This window comes from Coregonus lavaretus (assembly GCF_964263955.1).
Source record: "Coregonus lavaretus genome assembly, chromosome: 21".
NCBI lineage: Eukaryota > Metazoa > Chordata > Actinopteri > Salmoniformes > Salmonidae > Coregonus > Coregonus lavaretus.
In genome coordinates this window covers 28860131-28886577 of record NC_140008.1, presented here as the reverse complement: position 1 = coordinate 28886577, position 26447 = coordinate 28860131, and the positions used below count along the sequence as shown (strand labels likewise).

Sequence of the window (26447 nt, the reverse complement as noted above, 5' to 3'; positions counted from 1 at the left end):
ATAGACGGCTCACTGTCTCAACCCTAGTTATCTTACTAATTGAGAGAGCGTGAGTAGTTAAAAGACAATACAATCTGGATTAGTGGTGGCCTGTGTGCTGTAAAATGGAAAAACAGCAAGCCTGTGTTTAGAAACACAAATGGAAAGAGTTGAATGCAAAGAGTTGAATAAGGATGCTGCAGAGCGTATAGGCAAAGGGACTGCGCTTATGTCTATGGTGCATTTCCTTTATTGTCTATGTATGTATGAGTGGAGCTATTCTAATGCAAATCCAATTCCATTTCCCTTCTCTGCTCGCTTCTCTTATCTCCCTCTTGGTTTTATATTAATAGCAGAATGGCCGAATGCAAATGAGTGTCTGAGATAGAAAGCAATGACCTGTTTGTGCACTTCAGTACAGACACACACACACACACACACACACACACACACACACACACACACACACACACACTAGAACTACTGTGTATAGGTAAGAGTTGTGACCTGTTTCTCAACCATTCTTTCTCATTTCATCTACACTATGAGTGTGTACAGTGCCAGTGGTCACAGTGTTTATAGTCTTATTTCCGCTCTCCTCTTTAAAGACTGTTTGATATCCACACCTCTCATACAGCACCGAGCTATGGCCCTAAAAAGAGACAAAGAGATCAACTTTAGTTTTCCATTTCCGACAGGACTTAACAGAAATGTCTTCTAATAAACAGAGAGATTCCGGTGAACCAGGCTAGAATTCATCATGGTTGTCACTGTGGGTCACAGTGTGCAGAGTGTGTGTGTGTGTGTGTGTGTGTGTGTGTCAGATTTTTGGGTTATTTACATGTTCAAAGCTCTGCCACTCTTTGGAGTGTGGCTGCAGTTGATTTGTGTTTTTCCATTTCTTCTCCAACAAATCAATAAAAAGCAAACCATGCTCGCTGTAATTTAGCTCAGAGAACTTAATCATTGTCTCCTCTCTTCACCTCAATATTTATGCTTTATGATGTCAGCGAGTTGCCTGTCTCTCTTCCAGCTGCGTATGTCTGGTGTGAGTTTGTGAATGAAAATTGTTGTGTGAGCCCGTCGTGTGTGCGTGCGTGTCTGCTTCAGTCAAATTCAAAATAGTTTTTCATCCTCGTAGCCATAGTAAAGGTAAGCTGTCAGTCATCCAATGAAAAGTGACTCTAGACCAGTGTAGAGCGTCCTGCTCTGAAACTCTCCGACCTGTCCCCTCCCCCCTTCAATATTCCGCCCTGCCTCCCCCTCCGTCCTCTTTCTCCTCCCCCTCTCTCTCCCTCTCTCTGCCCCTGGGCCCAGAAAAAGGTTCATTGTGCAGCAGTGAGTGTTCGGAGCCTGGGCCTGGTTCTGGTTAGCTCAGCTCCATCTGAAACACTCACCTTCCTCTAGGGGCTGCATCTGGAATTGGTTTCCTGTTCGGGCTGGCTGCACTGCGCTGGCCAGGGGCGGGGTTTGGCCCCAGCCCTGTGAATGGGTGAGATGGAGGCTTTATGAACCCCAGGATGGATGGAACTGCCAAACACTAGTCTGTCAATCACTAACTGAACTGACAGCACCAGAACAGAGAGAGTGTTTGATTGTTGCAGATTGCCAAGCAGTTAAGTCCCCTATCTATCAGGGAGTTCATGATTCTTCTTTCTCTCGTCACTGTGAGGCGATCAGCTCTGAACATGTTATCAGAGCATACACTCTTAGAAAAAAGGCTTTCAGAAAGGGTTTTTCGGCTGTCCCCATAGGAGAACCCTTTTTGGTTCCAGGGAAAACTCTTTTTGCTTCCAGGTAGAACCATTTTGGGTTCCATGTAGAATCCTCTGTCGAAAAGGTTCTACATGGATCCCAAAACGTTTCTACTTGGAACCAAAAGGGTTCTATCTGGAACCAACAAGGGTACTTCAAAGGGTTCTCCTATGGGAACAGCCAAATAACCCTTTTAGGTTCTAGATAGCACCTTTTTTTCTAAGAGTGTGTTCTTTGATAGTTTTATTTTTCTTTCAATGGAAATAGTATGTCATGATAACAAGTAGTAATATAAAGTAATGGCATTATTTCAGTAATTGCGCGCCCTAATATTACCATTGTTTTGACAGAGTATTTACGTGGTTATTCTGTAATTGTGTGTAATGATGGCATTTAGGGCATGGCGACAGGACCAGTAGATCCAGTAATGGTGTGTAATAATAATGTTAGCGTTTAGCGAGCAGGCTACAGCTTCCTGTTATTACTGCTGTAATGGTCTGGTATGGGGCTGCCCTCACTACAGCCACTAAAATACATCTCTTTTTACAGACTGGACCTAAAACTTTACATGGATTTAGCAGCATACTTTTAGAGCCTGTCATGTGGCGACTTTTATAGTGACACTCAGGCTGAGGGGAAGGGCTCGGTCGGAGGGGAGGGGAGGGGGGGGGGGGGGGTACAGGGGCAGGGATGTCTGGGTCTAGTTTAGGGATGTCACTCTGGTATTATGACCAGGTAATGCAATATAAGAATTACACCTTGGCTTGGCGCTGAGAGTCTGTCAGAGCCATTGCCATGGTGTAACGAGCCATAGTATGGACTATGAAGCTATCTGTAAACCTGTTTCATTGTCCTCTCTGTTCTGTTGTAAGAGTGGTACTGTACCATGTACAGTGTGAACTGTAGTGCAGTGATTGACTTCCAAGCATTGTAGAGATTAGGTGTTTTTTATGTGTGTGTGTCACACACAAGCTCCATACGAGGATCTCCATGTCCTGTCCTGGCACCAGCAACCAGCTGACAACAGCTTTTTATATGTCTTCTGAAGACAAAAAGCTCAAAGGATCAAGAAAGAGAGTGAGTGGGGAGATGGATGGAAAAAATAAGATTAAGAGTGAACGTGGGATTGAGAAGAAGCAAAAGGTCCAGTGAAAGTCAGAAGTGGGAGGTAAAGCAACAGAAACAGGATGGGGGAGTGGGAACGGAATTAGGAAAGATGGAGACTTTGTATAGTTGAACCTTCCACAGATGAGCAGAGTAAACACCTTCTCTCTGTCATCACTCTCTACTCTCAGCAGAGAAACCATGGATCTCCTACTGCTCAGTCAGTCCACACATGTCCAGGAGCTCATCTGTACTGTACCTTCCACAGATCTCATGATTACAGGTCAGAGTTCATGTCATGGAGAGCTGTTTTATGAGTAGGTTGAGGAGTTTTTCCTGGTCAGCTCATGTGGAAAAACTCCAGGGGGCCATAGAGCCCATTTCCCTCCACTTCACCTGCTTCTAGAACCAGGCCAAGCCATTCTCAGCCTCCTGTGGTTGATGCTGACTACACTGTCTGGAGGGTACAGTACAGATGAGCTCCTGGACATGTGTGGACTGACTGAGCAGTAGGAGATCCATGGTTTCTCTGCTGAGAGTAGAGAGTGATGACAGAGAGAAGGTGTTTACTCTGCTCATCTTACCGTGAAACCCTGAAACCTCTTTACTTCTCTCTGGAAAGGGAAAGAGCCTAAACATTGTCTGGCAAATATTTTGGAGTGTGGCTCGGAGAGGTATTTGATATCACAATGTTTAAGGTGAAAAATGTGTTCTGTGTTTTGGTTTGTGTGTTTGAATACCCCCTGGGGGCGGTGGTTGGCTGGGGCTGAGGACTAGCTGGAAGAGAACAGGAGACTCTGGAGCTCTGACACACACTACAGTCATACATCTCAAGTACTTTAAAAATGAGATCTCCTGGATAGATATCAAGCACTTTAAGACAGTGGTTCTCACCTGTTCATTGGATCATTGTTCACGGAGTAAGACCAGATCTGGATTCACACTCACACACACACACACACTCTCACAGACAATCAGTTCAGTACTATTGCTGGTCCAGAGAGTGTTGTGTCTGATTCGCCGCTCCCTGGCCTAGAGGATGGTTGTAATGATTTGATTTGATGGGTCGGACACTGGATCCCCTCAGTGGACCAGACCAGGGCTCAGAGTTTGGACCAGGGTAGAGAGAGAGTCTGTTTGTCTTGGTGGGAGGAACATTGAGGTCTTAACACACAACGCACTCAATAAAAAATCTATACACAGAGGCAACCGACTGCAGCTATATCTGATTTCTCTCACTCTTTCGCTCTTTCTCATGTTCTTTCCTTCTCTCTCTCTCTCTCTCTCTCTCTCTCTCTCACTCTCTATCTCTCTCTATCTCTCTCACACTCTCTCTCTATCTCTCTCTCTATCTCTCTCTCTCTCTTTCTCTCTTTCTCTTTCTCACTCTTTTGTACAAGACACACACCTGTGTGTATGATCTTAGTCTGGCAGTTAGACTGTGTATTGTGCTTCATAAGAGGCTGTGGTCCACATCACGTGGGCCAGGACAGGCAGAACCAGCATGGGAGCAAACTCACTCACAACAACACAGAGAAACAGGTCACTGCTCCTAAACAGTACAGAAACACGTGCTCTGTAGTCTGTGCATGCATGCAAATGAACAGGCCAGGGATTTCTAATACACATTTGCATGGGAAAATGAAATGCAAAATGGAGAAAAGTAAACAAGAATGAATTTACATACAACTGGATTACTCATAGTCATAAAATAAGAAAATGCAAAAACATGCTGCTCTAGACAATCATTGACATTGTCTTGCTAGTTGTTGAATGTGTGTGGTGATTTGATGTGTTTTGTGTTACTCAGTTTGTAGTTTCTACTTCGTATCTCTAAAATGTGTCTTGTGTCCTGTGTGTGTTGCAGGCTCTCGGAGACTCTGACTTTGCTGGTGTTCTAAGGCAGCTGCTGCCCCTGATGAAGCCTCGCGGTGAGGAGGGGTACAGCTCAGAGTCCAGTTCAGGGTCTCGGTCGGGGGAGGATGAGTGTGGTCCAGATGAGCTGCTGGTGCTGCTGGTCTACCTGTACTCCCTGGCTGGAGAGGCCCAGCCTGCAGACGATGAAGAGGAGGAAGATGTGGAGAGGGAGCTGATTGGAGCACTCACCCTGGTCATCACCAGAGAGACGGAGCTCAGCCCGCTGCTGCAGAAACTCACCGGTTAGTACCGTAATACGACCATAACACAACCACACCAACACTAATACTGGAACCTAAAATTGCACCATGCTCTTGATAAGACTCAAGTGAACCAGATGCAACATATCACCACATTATAGACTATGGGACAAAACAGACGGGGTTGGTTTAGATTGTTAACAACATGTAAACCATATTTAATCTCCAAATGTTTATTGAAAACATAAATACATTTACAGTGAGGGAAAAAAGTATTTGATCCCCTGCTGATTTTGTGCGTTTGCCCACTGACAAAGACATGATCAGTCTATCATTTTAATGGTAGGTTTATTTGAACAGTGAGAGACAGAATAACAACAACAAAATCCAGAAAAACGCATGTCAAAAATGTTATGAATTGATTTGCATTTTAATGAGGGAAATAAGTATTTGACCCCTCTGCAAAACATGACTTAGTACTTGGTGGCAAAACCCTGGTTGGCAATCACAGAGGTCAGATGTTTCTTGTAGTTGGCCACCAGGTTTGCACACATCTCAGGAGGGATTTTGTCCCACTCCTCTTTGCAGATCTTCTCCAAGTCATTAAGGTTTCGAGGCTGACGTTTGGCACTCGAACCTTCAGCTCCCTCCACAGATTTTCTATGGGATTAAGGTCTGGAGACTGGTTAGGCCACTCCAGGACCTTAATGTGCTTCTTCTTGAGCCACTCCTTTGTTGCCTTGGCTGTGTGTTTTGGGTCATTGTCATGCTGGAATACCCATCCACGACCCATTTTCAATGCCCTGGCTGAGGGAAGGAGGTTCTCACCCAAGATTTGACGGTACATGGCCCCGTCCATCGTCCGTTTGATGCGGTGAAGTTGTCCTATTCCCTTAGCATAAAAACACCCCCAAAGCATAATATTTCCACCTCCATGTTTGACAGTGGGGTTGGTGTTCTTGGGGTCATTCCTCCTCCTCCAAACACGGCAAGTTGAGTTGATGCCAAAGAGCTCGATTTTGGTCTCATCTGACCACAACACTTTCACCCAGTTCTCCTCCGAATCATTCAGATGTTCATTGGCAAACTTCAGACGGGCCTGTATATGTGCTTTCTTGAGCAGGGGGACCTTGAGGGCGATGCAGGATTTCAGTCCTTCACGGCGTAATGTGTTACCAATTGTTTTCTTGGTGACTATGGTCCCAGCTGCCTTGAGATCATTGACAAGATCCTCCCGTGTAGTTCTGGGCTGATTCCTCACCGTTCTCATGATCATTGCAACTCCACGAGGTGAGATCTTGCATGGAGCCCCAGGCCGAGGGAGATTGACAGTTATTTTGTGTTTCTTCCATTTGAGAATAATCGCACCAACTGTTGTCACCTTCTCACCAAGCTGCTTGGCGATGGTCTTGTAGCCCATTCCAGCCTTGTGTAGGTCTACAATCTGGTCCCTGACATCCTTGGAGAGCTCTTTGGTCTTGGCCATGGTGGAGAGTTTGGAATCTGATTGATTGATTGCTTCTGTGGACAGGTGTCTTTTATACAGGTAACAAGCTGAGATTAGGAGCACTCCCTTTAAGAGTGTGCTCCTAATCTCAGCTCGTTACCTGTATAAAAGACACCTGGGAGCCAGAAATCTTTCTGATTGAGAGGGGGTCAAATACTTATTTCCCTCATTAAAATGCAAATCAATGTGCAACATTTTTAACATGCGTTTTTCTGGATTTTTTTGTTGTTATTCTGTCTCTCACTGTTCAAATAAACCTACCATTAAAATGATTGACTGATCATTTCTTTGTCAGTGGGCAAACGTACAAAATCAGCAGGGGATCAAATACTTTTTTCCCTCACTGTACACTATGAGCACTTGTCTCTCAAATACATTTTTACAGTTGTTGGTCAGCTAGCTAGCGATTATTTTGCCATTATTAGCATTGACATGAAATCAGTCAAAACACCTTAATAACAAGACATGATATCAAGAACAAGATAAAATGAGCCACCTACGATTCCCCTCATGGCAGCTTGTTGTCATTGTTGCTAGCTATCTAACTGTTCAGAATCATAACAACACGTGGCTTCCGGCCACAATGTGCGCACATCATATCCGTGACGTTATCAGCCAACCCGTCTATACTGATATCAGAATGCCCCAGTTATTGAACTGTTCATATGGTAAGTAGAGAGATGGAGAAGGCGCTTGTCGTTTATATCTCTGTGCTGCTGATGGCAGGAGGACTCTGTCAGAGACTTCACACCCCATCTCTCTCCCCACCGTCAGGTCACATGGTAACAGACTACACAAACAATGAGCGACTGTGGGAACCTGCTGCAGAATCACAGGGTGAGCAAGGGTCTGTCTGTGTGTGTGTGTGCGCACCCTTTGACCTCTCCCCTGGTGCCTGTGTACTATCTTAGCTTTGCTGGGCCCTGCCCACTTGCACTGTACTTTGTGAAAACATTACAATCTAAAGGTCTGAGCTGTTCTGGAACTGGTCTAGGGGTGGATTGGCCATTTGGCAATTCTGGCAAATGCCAGATGTTCTGGACAATTTTTTAGTTGGGTGGGCTGGTCGAAATTGACACACACACAAAAAAATATGTCTAAAAATAAAACAATGAAAAGGTGACATGGCCAGCGGCCCATGGGCCTTTTAAGATGTTTTTGGTTTAGATTTTTGTGCAATTTCGCTGTTACACTCATCTATAATGGGCTCCCGAGTGGCGCAGCGGTCTAAGGCACTGCATCTCAGTGCTTGAGGCATCACTACAGATCCCCTGGTTCGATTCCAGGCTGTATCACAACCGGCCGTGATTGGGAGTCCCATAGGGCGGCGCACAATTGGCCCAGCGTTGTCCGGGTTTGGCCGGTGTAGGCCGTCATTGTAAATAAGAATTTGTTCTTAACTGACTTGCCTAGTTAAATAAAGGTAAAATAAAAAATTTACAAAAATAATGAACCTTTGGCTGATCAGTGGGCAACGGCTGGCCCGGTTTTCTGAAAGGCTGAGCTGAGGTCACGCATTCAAAGTCAAACGCAGCATCAGCAAAGAGACCTGCTCCAACTCTGTCATCAGTTAGACAGCCAAGATCACTGATCGTAAAAAAACGAAAAGGGTGCCTATAAACGTAGAAAGAGCACATTCTACATTGTCACCTCACTCAAAACGTCCTATTTTATGGGCGGCTACAACCATGATTTGGTCAAACAGTAATGTGCATTATCCTCATGATTCCTGTAATGAAAGTGTGTGCCCTGTGCCTGTGCCCATGCTGGGGCCTGCTGCTGTGATGAGCGAGCCACTCTCCTCTCTCCCCATGCACTCGAGAAAAAATGTGTTCTGCTCGTATAACAATTCAAAATGCAATTGTGGGGAAAAAACACAGCTTTGGTAGCTTTGTCCCTGTCGAAGAGAGGAGTGTCTCAGCTTTCTGTAGGTATAATTTGTATTTCTCAGCTCTCAATATTCACCTTAATAGCAATTATTTTACAACCAAGAGATTTGATATGGCTTTGAGATGTGGAACTGCGCCCGCTTGAAATGTGCACCAGACATTGTGAGGGCATAGGCCTATAGGTCTCATGGCTATTAGCCTATGACTGCAAAGTTTTTTTCAGGACATTCAATGTACTGTTGGATGAATACATGGCTACTAGCGGTGGGTATTATATTTAGAGTTAGCGATCTAGTTAATGTGTTTTGAATTTCCACTTCCTCAGGTGTTGAACCCCAAATTAATTAGCCTATGATATTAGTTAGTGCACATAAAGATGTATGTAATTCATCTCTATTGAACAAAATAAAAATACTGAGTCCTATTTTGACAGGAAAATATAGCAACTATAGTCTAATTGTCAACCCAAAATTCATCACTGGATTAGGTTGTACATCAAAATATCTTGAATCATGCTTTCCTGCTTGGACGTGTTAGATGGAACAACTTATTTCTTCAATACCTCAGTAGTCTATTTATTATACTTCTTAATAAAGCACTATAAGATGATTTCTCATGATTTGGGTCCGCCCAAATCATGGGCTGGTGCCACCAACTGTAAAAGTTAGTGGCACCAGTGACACCAGGGGAAAATGTTAGTCTGGAGCCCTGTAATAGTAATTAACACTTAGGGTAGGTGTTGATTCAGGGGAACACGTATGACAGGCACTCATTTGCATTATAAACTGGGTGGTTCGAGCCCTGAATGTTGATTGGCTGAAAGCTGTGGTATATCAGACCTTATACCTCAGGTATGACCAAAAAAAATGTTTTACTGTTCTAATTACTTTGGTAACCAGTTTATAACAGCAATAAGGCACCTCAGGGGTTTGTGGTATATGGCCAATATACCATGGCTAAGGGCTGTATCCAGGCTCTCCGCATTGCTTCGTGCATAAGCCACACCCCCTCGGGCCTTATTGCTTAAATATAGCCTCTAAGTTGTTAGCTTGGCTTAAACAGACAAACAGACAGACAGACAGGCAGACAGACAGGCAGACAGAGAACAAGAAGAAGCACAGAGCGAAAGAAAGAAGATGCTGAGATGGATGACACCACACCAGGGAGGCAAACAAAATGTCTAGAGCAGAGGCACGGTTATAGTGGTGAGTTGTATCTCCAGTGGGATTTTTACATATTGTATTTGTTTTAAACATGCGTTGGTTAAAAAAGAGGAGGAGGACCATGTCTCGCCAGACGCGGGTACAGAAAGGGTTGAGGAACGCTGTACTGTACTTGCAATGTTATGTACCAGCACTACTGCCTGTGTCTAGGTAGGGTGTGTAGGGTCAGGGTGTATGTGTATGTGTGGGGATGGGGTGTGTGTGTATGGCTGGTGGCCATACACACATGGGGGGGGGGGGGGTTAGTTGGCGGTGCAGTGATGTGGGCTGGTGTGGATAAAATGCCAGGGCCGAATTCTTGTCCCTGTCCGCCCCTGAACTGTTCTCTCTGTATGGACTGGTCTCGGTGTGGCAGCAGAGCTTGTGGCCAGCTCCTCGGATGATGAATTAGCTCTGTACCTCCAGATCACAGTGGACCTCCCCCAGTTTGAGTTTCTCTAACCTTGAAGCTGCACACACAGTCCTCTCCAGCCACATAGCTCATAATTAGAGCTGCTTTTAGTTTGGCCGACTTCTTACCTTCTCAAACTAGCACACACCCTGAAATAATACACTGCTTATTATTTTAACCTTTTTTTCACACACATGGACATGGTTGGGTAGCTCTCTCTCTGTTTTTCTAAATTGCCTCTATACTTGTTGCTCATTTTCTCACTCTCTTTTTCTCTTCTCTCCCCTGCTCTCTCTCTCTCTGTCACCTTCCATCTCTTTCTCCCTCTCACTGTAAAGCTGCTAATGAAGAATTCTGGGCTCGCTCTCTCTCTTCCTGTCCTATTTGGCTGAGGGGCCTCCTGGCAGGCGCTGGCCCGGAGATGTGGCTCATGTTAAAAACTTGACTCTCTGTTATAAACACTTCACTAGAAATTACCCTGTCAATGCACACCAGGTGTGTCTGAGAAAGAGAGTCCTTTTTCTTAGCTGTGTGTGTGTGTGGGTGCGTGCATGTGTGGGTTCGTTTTTGTGTGTGCACGCGTACCTGCGACCTGCATACATGTGTGTGTTCTGTGTGTGTGTGTGTACAGTTGAAGTCGGAAGTTTACATACACCTTATCCAAATACATTTAAACTCAGTTTTTCACAATTCGTGACATTTAATCCTAGTAAAAATTCCCTGTTTTAGGTCAGTTAGGATCACCACTTTATTTTAAGAATGTGAAATGTCAGAATAATAGTAGAGAGAATGATTTATTTCAGCTTTTATTTCTTTCATCACATTCCCTGTGTGTCAGAAATTTACATACACCCAATTAGTATTTGGTAGCATTGCCTTTAAATTGTTTAACTTGGGTCAAACATTTCGGGTAGCCTTCCACAAGCTTCCCACAATAAGTTGGGTGAATTTTGGCCCATTCCTCCTGACAGAGCTGGTGTAACTGAGTCAGGTTTGTAGGCCTCCTTACTTGCACACGCCTTTTCAGTTCTGCCCACACATTTTCTATAGGATTGAGGTCAGGGCTTTGTGTTGGCCACTCCAATACCTTGACTTTGTTGTTCTTAAGCCATTTTGCCACAACTTTGGAAGTATGCTTGGGGTCATTGTCCATTTGGAAGACCCATTTGCGACCAAGCTTTAACTTCCTGTCTGATGTCTTGAGATGTTGCTTCAATATATACACATAACTTTCCTTCCTCATGATGCCATGTATTTTGTGAAGCGCACCAGTCCCTCCTGCGGCAAATCACCCCCACAGCATGATGCTGCCACCCCCGTGCTTCACGGTTGGGATGGTGTTATTCGGCTTGCAAGCCTACCCCTTTTTCCTCCAAACATAACGATGGTCATTATGGCCAAACAGTTCTATTTTTGTTTAATTAGACCAGAGGACATTTCTCCAAAAAGTACAATCTTTGTCCCCATGTACAGTTGCAAACCGTAGTCTGGCTTTTTTATGGCGGTTTTGGAATAAGCAGTGGCTTCTTCCTTGTTGAGCGGCCTTTCAGGTTATGTCGATATAGGACTTGTTTTACTGTGGATATAGATACTTTTGTACCTGTTTCCTCCATTATCTTCACAAGGTCCTTTGCTATTGTTCTGGGATTGATTTGCACTTGTCGCCCCAAAGTACGTTCATCTCTAGGAGACAGAACGCGTCTCCTTCCTGAGCGGTATGACGGCTGCGTGGTCCCATGGTGTTTATACTTGCATACTATTGTTTGTACAGATGAACATTGTACCTTCAGGCGTTTGGAAATTTCTCCCAAGGATGATCCAGACTTGTGGAGGTCTATAAAAACATTTCTGAGGTCTTGGCTGATTTCTTTTGATTTTCCCATGATGTCAAGCAAAGAGGCACTGAGTTTGTAAGTAGGCCTTGAAATACATCCACAGGTACACCTCCAATGGACTCAAATGATGTCAATTAGCCTATCAGAAGCTTCTAAAGCCATGACATCATTTTCTGGAATTTTCCAAGATGTTTAAAGGCACAGTCAACTTAGTGTATGTAAACTTCTGACCCACTGGAATTGTGATACAGTGAATTATAAGTGAAATAATCTGTCTGTGAACAATTGTTGGAAAAATTGCTTGTGTCATGCAGAAAGTAGATGTCCTAACCGACTTGCCCAAACTATAGTTTGTTAACAAGAAATTTGTGGAGTGGTTGAAAAACAAGTTTTAATGACTCCAACCTAAGTGTATGTAAACTTCCGACTTCAACTGTATGTGTGCATAGCTTTAGTTTTTATGGTTACAGATTAAATGGTTTGTGTGCAATATGAGGCAGGGGGCCGTCTTTGTCCGAGCAGCAGAGAACAACCTTGATTGCAACATTGTCCCAAATTAAAGCAGTCAAATGGAAACCAGACGCTGAGTGAAACCTGGTCACTAAATACCATGAGAACAATGTTTTTACAAATTCCCCTTCTCTGTTCCCCTTGGCTACAGCCTGGGCTTAGCAGACACACACACATGAACACATACTGTACACGCACGCACACACACACACACACACACACACAAACAAACAAACAAACAGATGAAATACCAGGAGGAGGATTGAGTGAGCACACAAACAGAGTGAATAGCAAAACAGACACACACAAAGCAGGTTAAAGGCAGGCTAGCAGTCTCAGTCACACTCTGAACCTCCTACCAACCCCCTTCAGGGACACATTAAAGAGCAGAGCATCCCCGTCCTGGAGACAAAAATGAGTCTGCACTAATGGCCTCTCTAAGATGACACACACACACGCAACAAACCCGGGAACAGCTGGGATGAGGGGATGTTGTTTACCAACATCAGCTGGTAGTGATCGAGGGGTACAGTAAGTGGAGGCGTGGTCCATGTCCTCAACATGAGAATAGACATAGTCTCAACCTCTCTTAGTGAAAGAAGGGATTAAGGAGGAGGAGAGGAAGAGGACAAAAAGACTGGCAACACACCTGGAGAGTGTGAATGAGAGAATATCTGTGTGGTTTTAATTCAAGGGAAGTGTGTGTGTAACCTAAACGTGTGTGTTCATGTGCGTGTGCGTGCGTAATGAATGTGAATGAGTACTGTATGAGTTCTGTGTGTGAAGTCAGAGTATGGGTTTAATTAAAGGGAGAAATGGTGTTTAGCCAGTAAAAATGGTTCCGCTTAGAGCTCAGACTAGGAAATGAGCTCTGAAATCAAGTGTTCCGAATCCAACACCACATGTGGGAGGCAGACGATGATTGGCTAAAAGCATAGCTGTAAATATCAGAGCGAGATGGTAATTGGACATGAGCCTCATTGCACTTTTGAGACACAGTGGGTGATTGGCTGGTTCCTTTCTGTCTATCCCAGACATGAATAGTGTGTGATGTGTGTAGGTTGGAAATACTTTTAATAGTGACTTCGATAATTTCCCATTTTCAGTTGTGGCTTTGTGTTTTTGTGTGAGAGAGAGCGACGGTTGGGAGGCAGGAGGAAAGAAGAGGAGAAGGGGTTTGTGGCAAATAGTCAAGAGGTAGAGGCCAATAGTTTGAGTCTTGTGTTTTTTCAGCGAGATGTGATTATGTGTATTTAGGGGGTATTATTACATTGACTGTGCCTTCCATTTGGTTGATGCTGTAATAAGGTGTAGGTCTGTATGTCTCATAGGAGTCACTGACAGCAAAGTCACACACACACCAATACCTGGGATGGGGTCAGGAACACAACGCAGTGTCAAATTCTAATACAGTACATATGTTCCTTATTGTGTACATACTGCACACAGTTGGATACTGCAGACACACCATATCCTCATTCATTCCCTGTCCGTTTTCCTGTCAGCCCTGGTAGATCAAGGTTTGGTTTGGCCCACAGTCATCCACCCCTCTATTGCCCCACACTGAAATGTAGCTTAAGATGGGGGTTCATGCTTTTCTGTCTGTATGTCTGTTTGTGAGAGCGTGTGTGTGTGGATAATAAGTTGGTGTATGTCAGTGTTTGTGTATTCTCAGCTCTAGTTACAGAAGAGTGTGTATTTACAGTGAGAGTGTGAAATTCCAGTCCAGGCTCCGTCCCTTGATGGTGTTGTAGCCTGTACAGGACGGGTGATGATGATGATGATGATGGAGGCTTACTGTAAGCTAAGTGATGATGGTGGTGAAGGGGAGGACAGGAAGGTTTAGGGACGTATATTTAACTGGACTTGCACTCTTTATATCACCCTGTCTTACACACACACACACACACACACACACACACACACACACACACACACACACACACACACACTGGTTGGGTTTGTTTTCCATCCTGTCCATGGGCTGTGTGAGGGGAAGTAGGGAGCGATGGGAAAGACGGACCTCCCCAATGCTGCTGTTTAGGTTGGCACGGCAACACTCCTCTCTCTCCACTGACGGGAACAGTCCTGGGACATAAAAGGTTCTCTTATACACTCTGGCCATCCGCTCTTTCTGTCTTTTTCTTTCTCTTTTCTTCTCTCTGTCTTTTCCCTTTCCCTCTCTCTCGCTCTCTCGCTCTCTTTCTGCCTCCCATCCTCTCTCTCAGTTCATTCCTCCCTCTCTCTCCCAGGCCCTGCAGCAGAGAGCTAGTTACAGGGGGAAGTGGAGCGTGAGGGTGCATGGGTGATGATTAGGCTTGGTTAAGATTATTTCCCCAGTTTCACTGCATTTATGAAATAACTCGAAATTTGTCTGCATTTTTAATTGGAAAACATTCATCAACCCATCGACCCCCTCTATACACACAAACACACACACACAGGGCCCCTAACCAGAGATGATCAGAGAAGTCAATAGTTTAGCCTTCTCTGGTTCATCAGATGACATGAAACCCCAGGCTTTAATTAACGGAAATTAAACTGGTCCCCACTGCAGGACACGACCGGTCAGAAGGTTAGGCCACGTTGTGTTTTTGTGTGTGTGTGTGTCACACTCAGCCCACTCCACTTTTTCTGTAGTCATCAGTAATACAAACAGCCTGTTCCCTTCCTCCACAGTGATCCTGTTTTTTTTTTGAAGGTCTACCATTGAAAGATCGTTTTAGGTTTTAACCCCGACCTGGGGTTAATCTCTGGACCAGGCCCAATATGTTGTTTACACCTCCAGACCAACCGTCGGCTTTATGGAATGTGTTAAACCTCAGAATTCTTCCTCTGTGTGTTTATGACAGGAAATGCATATCATAAAAGGCTAGTTATAAGCAATTATAACCACAAGGATGGAGAGGACACTCCTCCTCTTCTCCTCTCCTCCTACCCACACACTCACTCGCTTACACACACACACACACACGCATACATACACACACACACACGCATACATACATGCATACATACATACATACAGACACACGCTGGCTCCATAGAACCCCTTGCTGTAACAGTAGCCCCTGGCCCCGCTGTCCCCTGCACACGCATCAGTGCAGGCTGGGGTCACCCTGTCACCCTGTCACCCTCTAACACAGGGTTAGTTGAGAGGTCCTGTTGGGCCTCCTGTCCTCTCTACTCCCCCGTGTGTCTCCCCTCTCTGTCCTCTCTGTGCCCCCTGACCCCCTCTCTACTTCCCCCTGCCTTTCCCTCCCCTCAACCCCAGAGCTACCCACATAGAGGGTCATCCTGTCATATGAAACTACTAATGCATCTGCAGCACTCCTACTGTACAGAGAGCCAGAGAGGGGGAGAGTTTGAGGAGTCTCAATGCTAATGGGAATAGACTAGTGACTGGATGTGTGCATGTGTCTTTGTGTACTCCTGTTCCCAGAGTGATCCGTGTTTTACAGTATATCTGTGTTGTATCTGGCTGCTACTGAAGAGCATGTTTACATTACGGATTCCAAACAGCGGTGAGAGATGACTTGTCACTCTCTACCCGCTTTCCTCCCCAAACTGTCCCCTCTCTCTCTCCCCCCTCACTCCTACAGCTCTGTTATCGACTACTCACTACTAGTTATCTCTCACTTGGCTCAAGTTACTCTGTGATTGACTTGTTTTCCTTAACCCCTTACAATTACATTAAGAATTGCATGAAATGATTAGCATTGCTTTTGGGACTTCTGAGGAGAGCTAGACAGCATTCATTAGCTTTAAAGACATTTGTTCCATACGTTTGACACCCCTCTCTTCCTCCTAGTACTACCCCTCTCCTCTCCACCCCTTACTGCTCCCCTCTCTTCCTCCTAGTACTACCCCTCTCCTCTCCACCCCTTACTGCTCCCCTCTCTTCCTCCTAGTACTACCCCTCTCCTCTCCACCCCTTACTGCTCCCCTCTCTTCCTCCTAGTACTACCCCTCTCCTCTCCACCCCTTACTGCTCCCCTCTCTTCCTCCCAGTACTACCCCTCTCCTCTCCACCCTTACTGCTCCCCTCTCTTCCTCCTAGTACTACCCCTCTCCTCTCCACCCCTTACTGCTCCCCTCTCTTCCTCCTAGTACTACCCCTCTCCTCTCCACCCTTACTGCTCCCCTCTCTTCCTCCTAGTACTACCCCTCTCCTCTCCACCCCTTACTGCTCCCCTCTCTTCCTCCTAGTACTACCCCTCTCCTCTCCACCCCTTACTGCTCCCCTCTCTTCCTCCTCCAATGCCTCACTGGACCAATTTTCTCTCCCCTCTTCTTTTGTCTCTCCACTCTTTTTCTCTTTTCCCGTCCTACACAGCCCGTTCTTCCTCATGTCGTCTTCTTTTCCTCCCTTCTTCTTTGCTGCCTTTCCCTCTCCACTGTTGCCCTGTGTCTCTGAGGAAAGCCCTGTTATCTCACCAGGCTCAGCTGGTGGATGGACAGATGGAGGAGGAGAGAAAGAGATGAGTGGCTGTAGGTTTTGTTTGATCCTGTGTGTTGACATGCTGGTTAGTGTATGTTCCTCTCTCTGTCTGCCTGTCTGTTTAGTGTTCTGGTGGACAGGCATGTACGCTTATCTAAGCGCCCGTCCCCATCGCTCCCCACAGACCTCAGGACAGGGATATATACCAATATCAGTAAAAGTGTGACTCATTCAAACCCACTATTCCACAGTAATATCTCCTCGATTACACTGTTCCTTAGAAATGACAGACAGGGGTCAATCTGTTTCAGCATCATTGGTGTAGCTGCTTCCAGCTGTGCCCTCAGCGGCACCTCCCTCAGGTGGAGGAGAGAGAGAGCAGCTGTTAGTCGGTTCTCCCAGCACTAGCAATCAGTGCCTAGAGAGACATGAGTGTTCTTCCTGTGCTGTTACTGTTCCGCTACCAGAGGAAGGGGATCCAGGGACTCTGATAAGCTCTGATCTGAGTAAATACAGAAAACTCTCTCTTTCTCACTGTCTCACCCTCTTCACTCTCTCATCAACAAAAGATCTCCACGCTCTCTGTCTCACTCTCTTTTTCACTTTCTCTTTCGTCGTTTCTATCTTCTCTCCATTTTGCTGTCTCTCTCTCCCTCACACAAAAGCACACTCACTTTCTCTCCCTTTTATCACTCTCCCTCTCCCCCCCTCTTATCTGCTCTGAGTGAGCCATGTCTGTGTCTTGGTCCTCTCAGGTTGTCTGTCTGTCTCCCGCTGGCTCACACACACTCACACACAGGTCAGCTCTGCTCTTTGATGCTGACAGCTGCTTTACGTCTGCACTCTGTCTATGAGCTCACCCCTCTCACGTCCGACAGCGGCTAAACCCTGTTTAAACCCAGGTGAACCGCTCACACTGCGAGAGATGGAGAGATGGATGGAGCTATGGATGCTAGAGCTTTGGAGACTTTACTAGGTGAGAGGCACTTTATAGAGGAGCCCTGTCATCTCACGGCTCTCTGTAATATCTATTGTGTTGAAGCGTGTGTACCGTTACAGTATGTGGTGTTAGTTTGTGTGAACAAGAGAGAGCTCTGGAAAGCGCATTCTGCCCCCTGAAAAACATTTTTTACAAGATACACACACACACACACATTCCTCCTAATGGGTAATTCAGTCCCTCAGGCTAAACCCCTTAGACACTTCATACTCTGTAAGACTTGTAGATCCCCTAAGCCCTCTCTGACTCTGAAGACTGTCTGCCTGCCTGCATCTCTCTGACTCCCCTGTTAAAACAACCTCTATTTTTGGCTGTCTTTTAATTTCCTCTCTGCTCTGTAGAGATAGCAAATCCTAAGAATATCCACTGGAGGGTAGGCCTATGTGTTATGTGTTACTGACTTACGGGATATATGGTTCTAATTTTCTCGTTTCCTGTTGGCTCCCTCTCTCCACCAACCCTTACTCCTCCCTTCTCTCTCTCTCTTCAAACTCATGACTCCTGAATAACACATCACATCACTGTAGTGTTGATTTTGTCAGTCTTTATTGAGCAATGAAACACCTCATTGCATTGTGTTGACAATATCACATTAGTTCTGATAGATCATCTAGTGTTGACAATGGACATTTTATACAGATGTAGGATCTTATTTTGAGCCAGTTTGCTACAGCAGGAAAGTAACCCTGCAGCAACAGGACATCTGAATTATTATGTGGATTATAATTAATGGACATTTTCGTAGAGATTGATACATTTTTTGTAAGGGAAAATCAAGTCTGAATTTTCAAAGTGGAAATTAAAAACTTCAGAAGCCATTTCAAACCTCAAATGCACTAAAAGTTTTACATTTCCTGGGTGATCAAATGAATATCCTACATCTGTATTCAAATGTTTATTACAAGATGATGAAGCAATGCACAGATGTTTTTCTGCACAATTCTTGATTATTTAACTAAATAAACATTTTCAGTGCAACATATTATAGTTTTCACATAGTAACACTCCTTAGTTGACATTTAATAATACATTTGTGTGTATTTTAAAGGTAAAACATTCTCCAGCTCCATCCCTCTCCTGTCCGGTCAGACCCTCTCTCTCTGGAACATCTGGGTCTCAGGTGGGAACATAGGCCTACTGTAGGGCCTCCATGCATCACTGCACTATTCAAGAGCCCACGACACACACTTCAACACACACTTTCAAGAAGTCCACAGCCCTTACACACACTCATACTTCCCCTCCCTCTTCATACTTCCCCTCCCACGCTCAGTATGATATGCACACTGTAATCTACACTGAGTATACAAAACATGCTATTTCCATGACATAGACTGACCAGGTGAATCCAGGTGAAAGCTATGATCCCTTATTGATGTCACTTGTTAAATCCACTTCAATCAATGTAGATGAAGGGGAGGAGACAGGTTAAAAATGGAATTCTACGCCTTGAGAAAATTGAGACATGGATTGTGTATGTGTGCCATTCAGAGGGTGAATGGGCAAGACAAAATATTTAAGTGCCTTTGAATGGGGTATGGTAGTAGGTGCCAGACGCACCAGTTTGTGTCAAGAAGTTCAACGCTGCTGGGTTTTTCACGATCAACAGTTTCCCGTGTTTATCAAGAATGGTCCACCACCCAAAGGACATCCAGCGAACTTCACACAACTGTGGGAAGCATTGGAGTCAACATGGGCCAGCATCCCTGTGGAACGCTTTCTACACCTTGTAGAGTCCATGCCCTGACAAATTGAGGCTGTTCTGAAGGCAAAAGGGGGGGTGCAACTCAATATTAGGAAGTTGTACCTAACGTTTGGTATACTCAGTGTATAAATACACTTTCATAGTCACTTTCACCAAGCCACGAGGTCGAAGGAATTGTTCGTAGTGCTCCGAGACAGGATTGTCTCGAGGCACAGATCTGTGGAAGGGTACCAAAACATTTCTGCAGGATTGAAGGTCACCAAGAACACAGTGGCCTCCATTATTCTTAAATGGAAGAAGTTTGGAACCACCAAGACTCTTCCTAGAGCTGGCCGCCCGGCCAAACTGAGCAGTCAGGGGAAAAAGGCTTTGGTCAGCGAGGTGACCAAGAACCTGATGGTCACTCTGACAGAGCTCCAGAGTTCTTGTGTGGAGATGGGAGAACCTTCCAGAAGGAAAACCAGCTCTGGAGCAATCCACCAATCAGGCCTTTATGGTAGAGTGGTCAGACAGAAGCCACTCGTCAGTAAAAGGCACATGACAGCCCACTTGGAGTTTCCAAAAGGCACCTAAAGGACTCTCAGACGATGAGAAACAAGATTCTCTGGTCTGATGAAGCCAAGATTGAACTCTTTGGCCTGAATGCCAAGCGTCACGTCTGGAGGAAACCTGGCACCATCCCTACGGTGAAGCATGGTGATGGCAGCATCATGCTGTGGGGATGTTTTTCAGCGTTAGGGACTTGGAGACTAGTCAGGATCGAGGGAAAGATGAACGGAGCAAAGTACAGAGAGATCCTTGATGAAAACCTGCTCCAGAGCGCTCAGGACCTCAGACTGGGGCGAAGGTTCACCTTCCAACAGGACAACAACCCTAAGCACACAGCCAAGACAACGCAGCTTCGGGACAAGTCTCTGAATGTCCTTGAGTGACCCAGCCAGAGCCCGGACTTGAACCCGATCGAAAATCTCTGGAGAGACCTGAAAATAGCTGTGCAGTGATGTTCCCCATCCATCCTGACAGAGCTTGAGGATCTGCAGAGAAGAACAGGAGAAACTCCCCACATACAGTGTGCCATGCTTGTAGCGTCATACACAAGATGACTCGCGGCTTTAATCGCTGCCAAAGGTACTTCATCAAAGTAACTACCTCAACTAGCCGGTGCCCCCGCACATTGACTCTGCACCGGTACCCCCCTGTATATATAGCCTCCCTACTGTTATTTTATTTTACTTCTGCTCTTTTTTTCTCAACACTTTTTTTGTTGTTGTTTTATTTTTAACACTTTTTTTGTTAAAAATAAATGCACTGTTGGTTAAGGGCTGTAAGTAAGCATTTCACTGTAATGTCTGCACCTGTTGTATTCGGCGCATGTGACCAATACAATTTGATTTGATTTGATTTGATCAAAGTACTGAGTAAAGGGTCTGAATAATTATGTATATTTGATATTTCCGTTTTTTATTTTTAATACCCTTGCAACATAAAAAAAAGAAGAAAAAAAAGGTTTTTGCTTTGTCACTATGGGGTATTGTGTGTAGATTGATGAGGGAAAAATACATTTTAATCAATTTTAGAATAATGCTGTAACGTAACAAAATGTGGAAAAGTTAAGGGGTCTGAATACTTTCCAAATGCACTCGGCAAGTACTCAGACCCCTTCCCCTTTTCCAGATTTTGTTACGTTACAGCCTTATTCTAAAATGGATTACATATATATATATATATATATATATATATATATATATATATATATATATATATACGGTGGGGAGAACAAGTATTTGATACACTGCCGATTTTGCAGGTTTTCCTACTTACAAAGCACCTAGAGGTCTGTAATTTTTATCAAAGGTACACTTCAACTGTGAGAGACGGAATCTAAAACAAAAATCCAGAAAATCACATTGTATGATTTTTAAGTAATGCATTTGCATTTTATTGCATGTCATAAGTATTTGATCACCTACCAAACAGTAAGAATTCCGGCTCTCACAGACCTGTTAGTTTTTCTTTGTTACTTGTTATATGTGTGTGTGTGTATACAGTTGAAGTCGGAAGTTTACATACACTTCGGTTGGAGTCATTAAAACTCGTTTTTTCAACCACTCCACAAATTTCTTGTTAACAAACTATAGGTTTGGCAAGTCGGTTAAGACATCTACTTTGTGCAATTTTTCCAACAATTGTTCACAGACAGATTATTTCACTTATAATTCACTGTATCACAATTCCAGTGGGTCAGAAGTTTACATACACTAAGTTGACTGTGCCTTTAAACATCTTGGAAAATTCCAGAAAATGATGTCATGGCTTTGGAAGCTTCTGATAGGCTAATTGACATCATTTGAGTCAATTGGAGGTGTACCTGTGGATGTATTTCAATGCCTACCTTCATGGGAAAATCCCAAAAAATCAGCCAAGACCTCAGAAAAAAAATGGTAGACCTCAACAAGTCTGGTTCCTCCTTGGGAGCAATTTCCAAACGCCTGAAGGTACCACATTCATCTGTGCAAACAGTAGTATGCAAGTATAAACACCATGGGACCACGCAGGCGTCATACCGCTCAGGAAGGAGACGCGTTCTGTCTCCTAGAGATTAACGTACTTTGGGGCGACAAGTGCAAATCAATCCCAGAACAACAGCAAAGGACCTTGTGAAGATGCTGGAGGAAACAGGTACAAAAGTATCTATATCCACAGTAAAACGAGTCCTATATCGACATAACCTGAAAGGCCGCTCAGCAAGGAAGAAGCCACTGCCCCAAAACCGCCATAAAAAAGCCAGACTACGGTTTGCAACTGCACATGGGGACAAAGATGGAGAAATGTCCTCTGGTCTGATGTTACATAAATAGAACTGTTTGGCCATAATGAAAATCATTATGTTTGGTGGAAAAATGGGAATGCCTGCAAGCCGAAGAACACCATCCAAACCGTGAAGCACGGGGGTGGCAGCATCATGCTGTGGGGGTGCTTTGCTGCAGGAGGGACGTGTGCACTTCACAAAATAGATGGCATCATGAGGAAGGAAAATTATGTGGATATATTGAAGCAACATCTCAAGACATCAGTCAGGAAGTTAAAGCTTGGTCGCAAATGGGTCTTCCAAATGGACAATGACCCCAAGCATACTTCCAAAGTTGTGGCAAAATGGCTTAAGGACAACAAAGTCAAGGTATTGGAGTGGCCATCACAAAGCCCTGACCTCAATCCTATAGAAAATCTGTGGGCAGAACTGAAAAGGCGTGTGCGAGCAAGGAGGCCTACAAACCTGACTCAGTTACACCAGCTCTGTCAAGAGGAATGGGCCAGAATTCACCCAACTTATTGTGGGAAGCTTGTGGAAGGCTACCCGAAACGTTTGACCCAAGTTAAACAATTTAAAGCCAATGCTACCAAATACTAATTGAGTGTATGTAAACTTCTGACCCACTGGGAATGTGATGAAATAAATAAAAGCTGAAATAAATCATTCTCTCTACTATTATTCTGACATTTCACATTCTTAAAATAAAGTGGTGATCCTAACTGACAGGGAATTTTTACTAGGATTAAATGTCAGGAATTGTGAAAAACTGAGTTTGAATGTATTCGGCTAAGGTGTATGTAAACTTCCGACTTCAACTGTGTATATATATATATATATATATATATGTGTGTGTGTGTGTGTGTATATATATGCTACTGTTCATAAGTTTGGGGTCACTTAGAAATGTCCTTGTTTTCGAAAGAAAATCATTTTTTTTGTCCATTAAAATAGCATCAAATTCATCAGAAATACAGTGTAGACATTGTTTATGTTGTAAATGGCTATTGTAGCTGGAAACGGCTGATTTGTAATGGAATATCTACATAGGCGTACAGAGGCCCATTATCAGCAACCATCAGTCCTGTGTTCCAATGGCACGTTGTATTTGCTAATCCAATTTTATCATTTTAAAAGGCTAATTGATCATTAGAAAACCCTTTTGCAATTATGTTAGCACAGCTGTAAACTATTGTGCTGATTAAAGAAGCAATAAAACTGGCCTTCTTGAGACTAGCTGAGTATCTGGAGCATCAGCAATTGTGTGTTCGATTACAGGCTCAAAATGGCCAGAAACAAATAACTTTGTTCTGAAACTCGTCAGTCTATTCTTGTTCTGAGAAATGAAGGCTATTCCATGCGGGAAATTGCCAAGAAACTGAAGATCTCGTACAACGCTGTGTACTACTCCCGTCACAGAACAGCGCAAACTGGCTCTAACCAGAATAGAAAGAGGAGTGGGAGACTCCGGTGCACAACTGAGCAATAGGACAAATACATTAGAGTGTCTAGTTTGAGAAACAGGCGCCTCACAGGTCCTTAACTGGCAGCTTCATTAAATAGTATCCACAAAACACCAGTCTCAACGTCAACAGTGAAGAGGCAACTCCGGGATGCTGACCTTCTAGGCAGAGTTGCAAAGAAAAAGCCATATCTCAGACTGGCCAATAAAAAGAAAAGATTAAGATGGGCAAAAGAACGCAGACACTGGACAGAGGAAGATTGGAAAAAAGTGATATGGACAGACTAATCGAAGTTTGAGGTGTTCGGATCACAAAGAAGAACATTTGTGAGATGCAGACCAAATGAAAAGATGCTGGAGGAGTGCTTGATGCCATTTGTCAAGCATGGTGGAGGCAATGTGATGGTCTGGGGGTGCTTTGGTGGTGGCAAAGTGGGAGATTTGTACAGGGTAAAAGGGATATTGAAGAAGGAAGGCTATCACTCCATTTTGCAACGCCATGCCATACCCTGTGGATGGCGCTTGATTGGAGCCAATTTCCTCCTACAGCAGGACAATGACCCAAAGCACAGCTCCAAACTATGCAAAAACGATTTAGGGAAGAAGCAGTCAGCTGGTATTCTGTCTATAATGGAGTGGCCAGCACAGTCACCGGATCTCAACCCTATTGAGCTGTTGTGGGAGCAGCTTCACCGTATGGTACGTAATCAGTGCCCATCAAGCCAATCCAACTTGTGGGAGGTGCTTCAGGAAGCATGGGGTGAAATCTCTTCAGATTACCTCAACAAATTGACAACTAGAAAGCCAAAGGTCTGCAAGGCTGTAATTGCTGCAAATGGAGGATTCTATGACGAAAGCATAGTTTGAAGGACAATTATTAATTCATTTAAAAGTCATTATTTCTAACCTTGTCAATGACTACATTTCCTATGCATTTTGCTATATTTCCTATTCAAACTAATTTCATGTATGTATTCATGGAAAACAAGGACATTTCTAAGTGACCCCAAATTTTTTACAGATGTTGGAATCTGTCTCTTGACAGATTCCAACATCTGTAAAATGTAATACTTCCCCCCCAAAAACAAATCCTCCTCCAAATATGGTATTTTACAGTGGGGAGAACAAGTATTTGATACACTGCCGATTTTGCAGGTTTTCCTACTTACAAAGCATGTAGAGGTCTGTCATTTTTATCATAGGTACACTTCAACTGTGAGAGACGGAATCTAAAACAAAAATCCAGAAAATCACATTGTATGATTTTTAAGTAATTAATTTGCATTTTATTGCATGACATAAGTATTTGATCACCTACCAACCAGTAAGAATTCAGTTTCTCACAGACCTGTTAGTTTTTCTTTAAGAAGCCCTCCTGTTCTCCACTCATTACCTGTATTAACTGCACCTGTTTGAACTCGTTACCTGTATAAAAGACACCTGTCCACACACTCAATCAAACAGACTCCAACCTCTCCACAATGGCCAATACCAGAGAGCTGTGTAAGGACATCAGGGATACAATTGTAGACCTGCACAAGGCTGGGATGGGCTACAGGACAATAGGCAAGCAGCTTGGTGAGAAGGCAACAACTGTTGGCGCAATTATTAGAAAATGGAAGAAGTTCAAGATGACGGTCAATCACCCTCGGTCTGGGGCTCCATGCAAGATCTCACCTCGTGGGGCATCAATGATCATGAGGAAGGTGAGAGATCAGCCCAGAACTACACGGCAGGACCTGGTCAATGACCTGAAGAGAGCTGGGACCACAGTCTCAAAGAAAACCATTAGTAACACACTACGCTGTCATGGATTAAAATCCTGCAGCGCACGCAAGGTCCCCCTGCTCAAGCCAGCGCATGTCCAGGCCCGTCTGAAGTTTGCCAATGACCATCTGGATGATCCAGAGGAGGAATGGGAGAAGGTCATGTGGTCTGATGAGACAAAAATAGAGCTTTTTGGTCTAAACTCCACTCGCCGTGTTTGGAGGAAGAAGAAGGATGAGTACAACCCCAAGAACACCATCCCAACCGTGAAGCATGGAGGTGGAAACATCATTCTTTGGGGATGCTTTTCTGCAAATGGGGACAGGACGACTGCACCGTATTGAGTAAGAGCATTGAAGATGGGTCGTGGCTAGGTCTTCCAGCATGACAACGACCCAAAACACACAGCCAGGGCAACTAAGGAGTTGCTCCGTAAGAAGCATCTCAAGGTCCTGGAGTGGCCTAGCCACCCTCAGTAAGAGCATTGAAGATGGGTCGTGGCTGGGTCTTCCAGCATGACAACAGCCCGAAACACACAGCCAGGGCAACTAAGGAGTGGTTACGTAAGAAGCATCTCAAGGTCCTGAAGTGGCCTAGCCAGTCTCCAGACCTGAACCCAATATAAAATCTTTGGAGGGAGCTGAAAGTCCGTATTGCCCAGCGACAGCCCCGGAACCTGAAGGATCTGGAGAAGGTCTGTATGGAGGAGTGGGCCAAAATCCCTGCTGCAGTGTGTGCAAACCTGGTCAAGACCTACAGGAAACGTATGATCTCTGTAATTGCAAACAAAGGTTTCTGTACCAAATATTAAGTTCTGCTTTTCTGATGTATCAAATACTTATGTCATGCAATAAAATGCAAATTAATTACTTAAAAATCATACAATGTGATTTTCTGGATTTTTGTTTTAGATTCCATCTCTCACAGTTGAAGTGTACCTATGATAAAAATTA

General features: G+C 44.4%; 1 protein-coding gene across 1 annotated transcript in view; it reads left to right on the top strand.

Moving 5' to 3' along the window:
* scfd2 (sec1 family domain containing 2) overlaps window positions 1-26447 on the top strand; it is a 168400-nt gene that overhangs the window by 63581 nt on the left and 78372 nt on the right. Inside the window, exon 5 of the mRNA XM_084185472.1 lies at window positions 4706-4997. Coding sequence (XP_084041598.1) covers window positions 4706-4997 — 292 coding nt within the window. The remainder of the gene's footprint in view (window positions 1-4705; window positions 4998-26447) is intronic.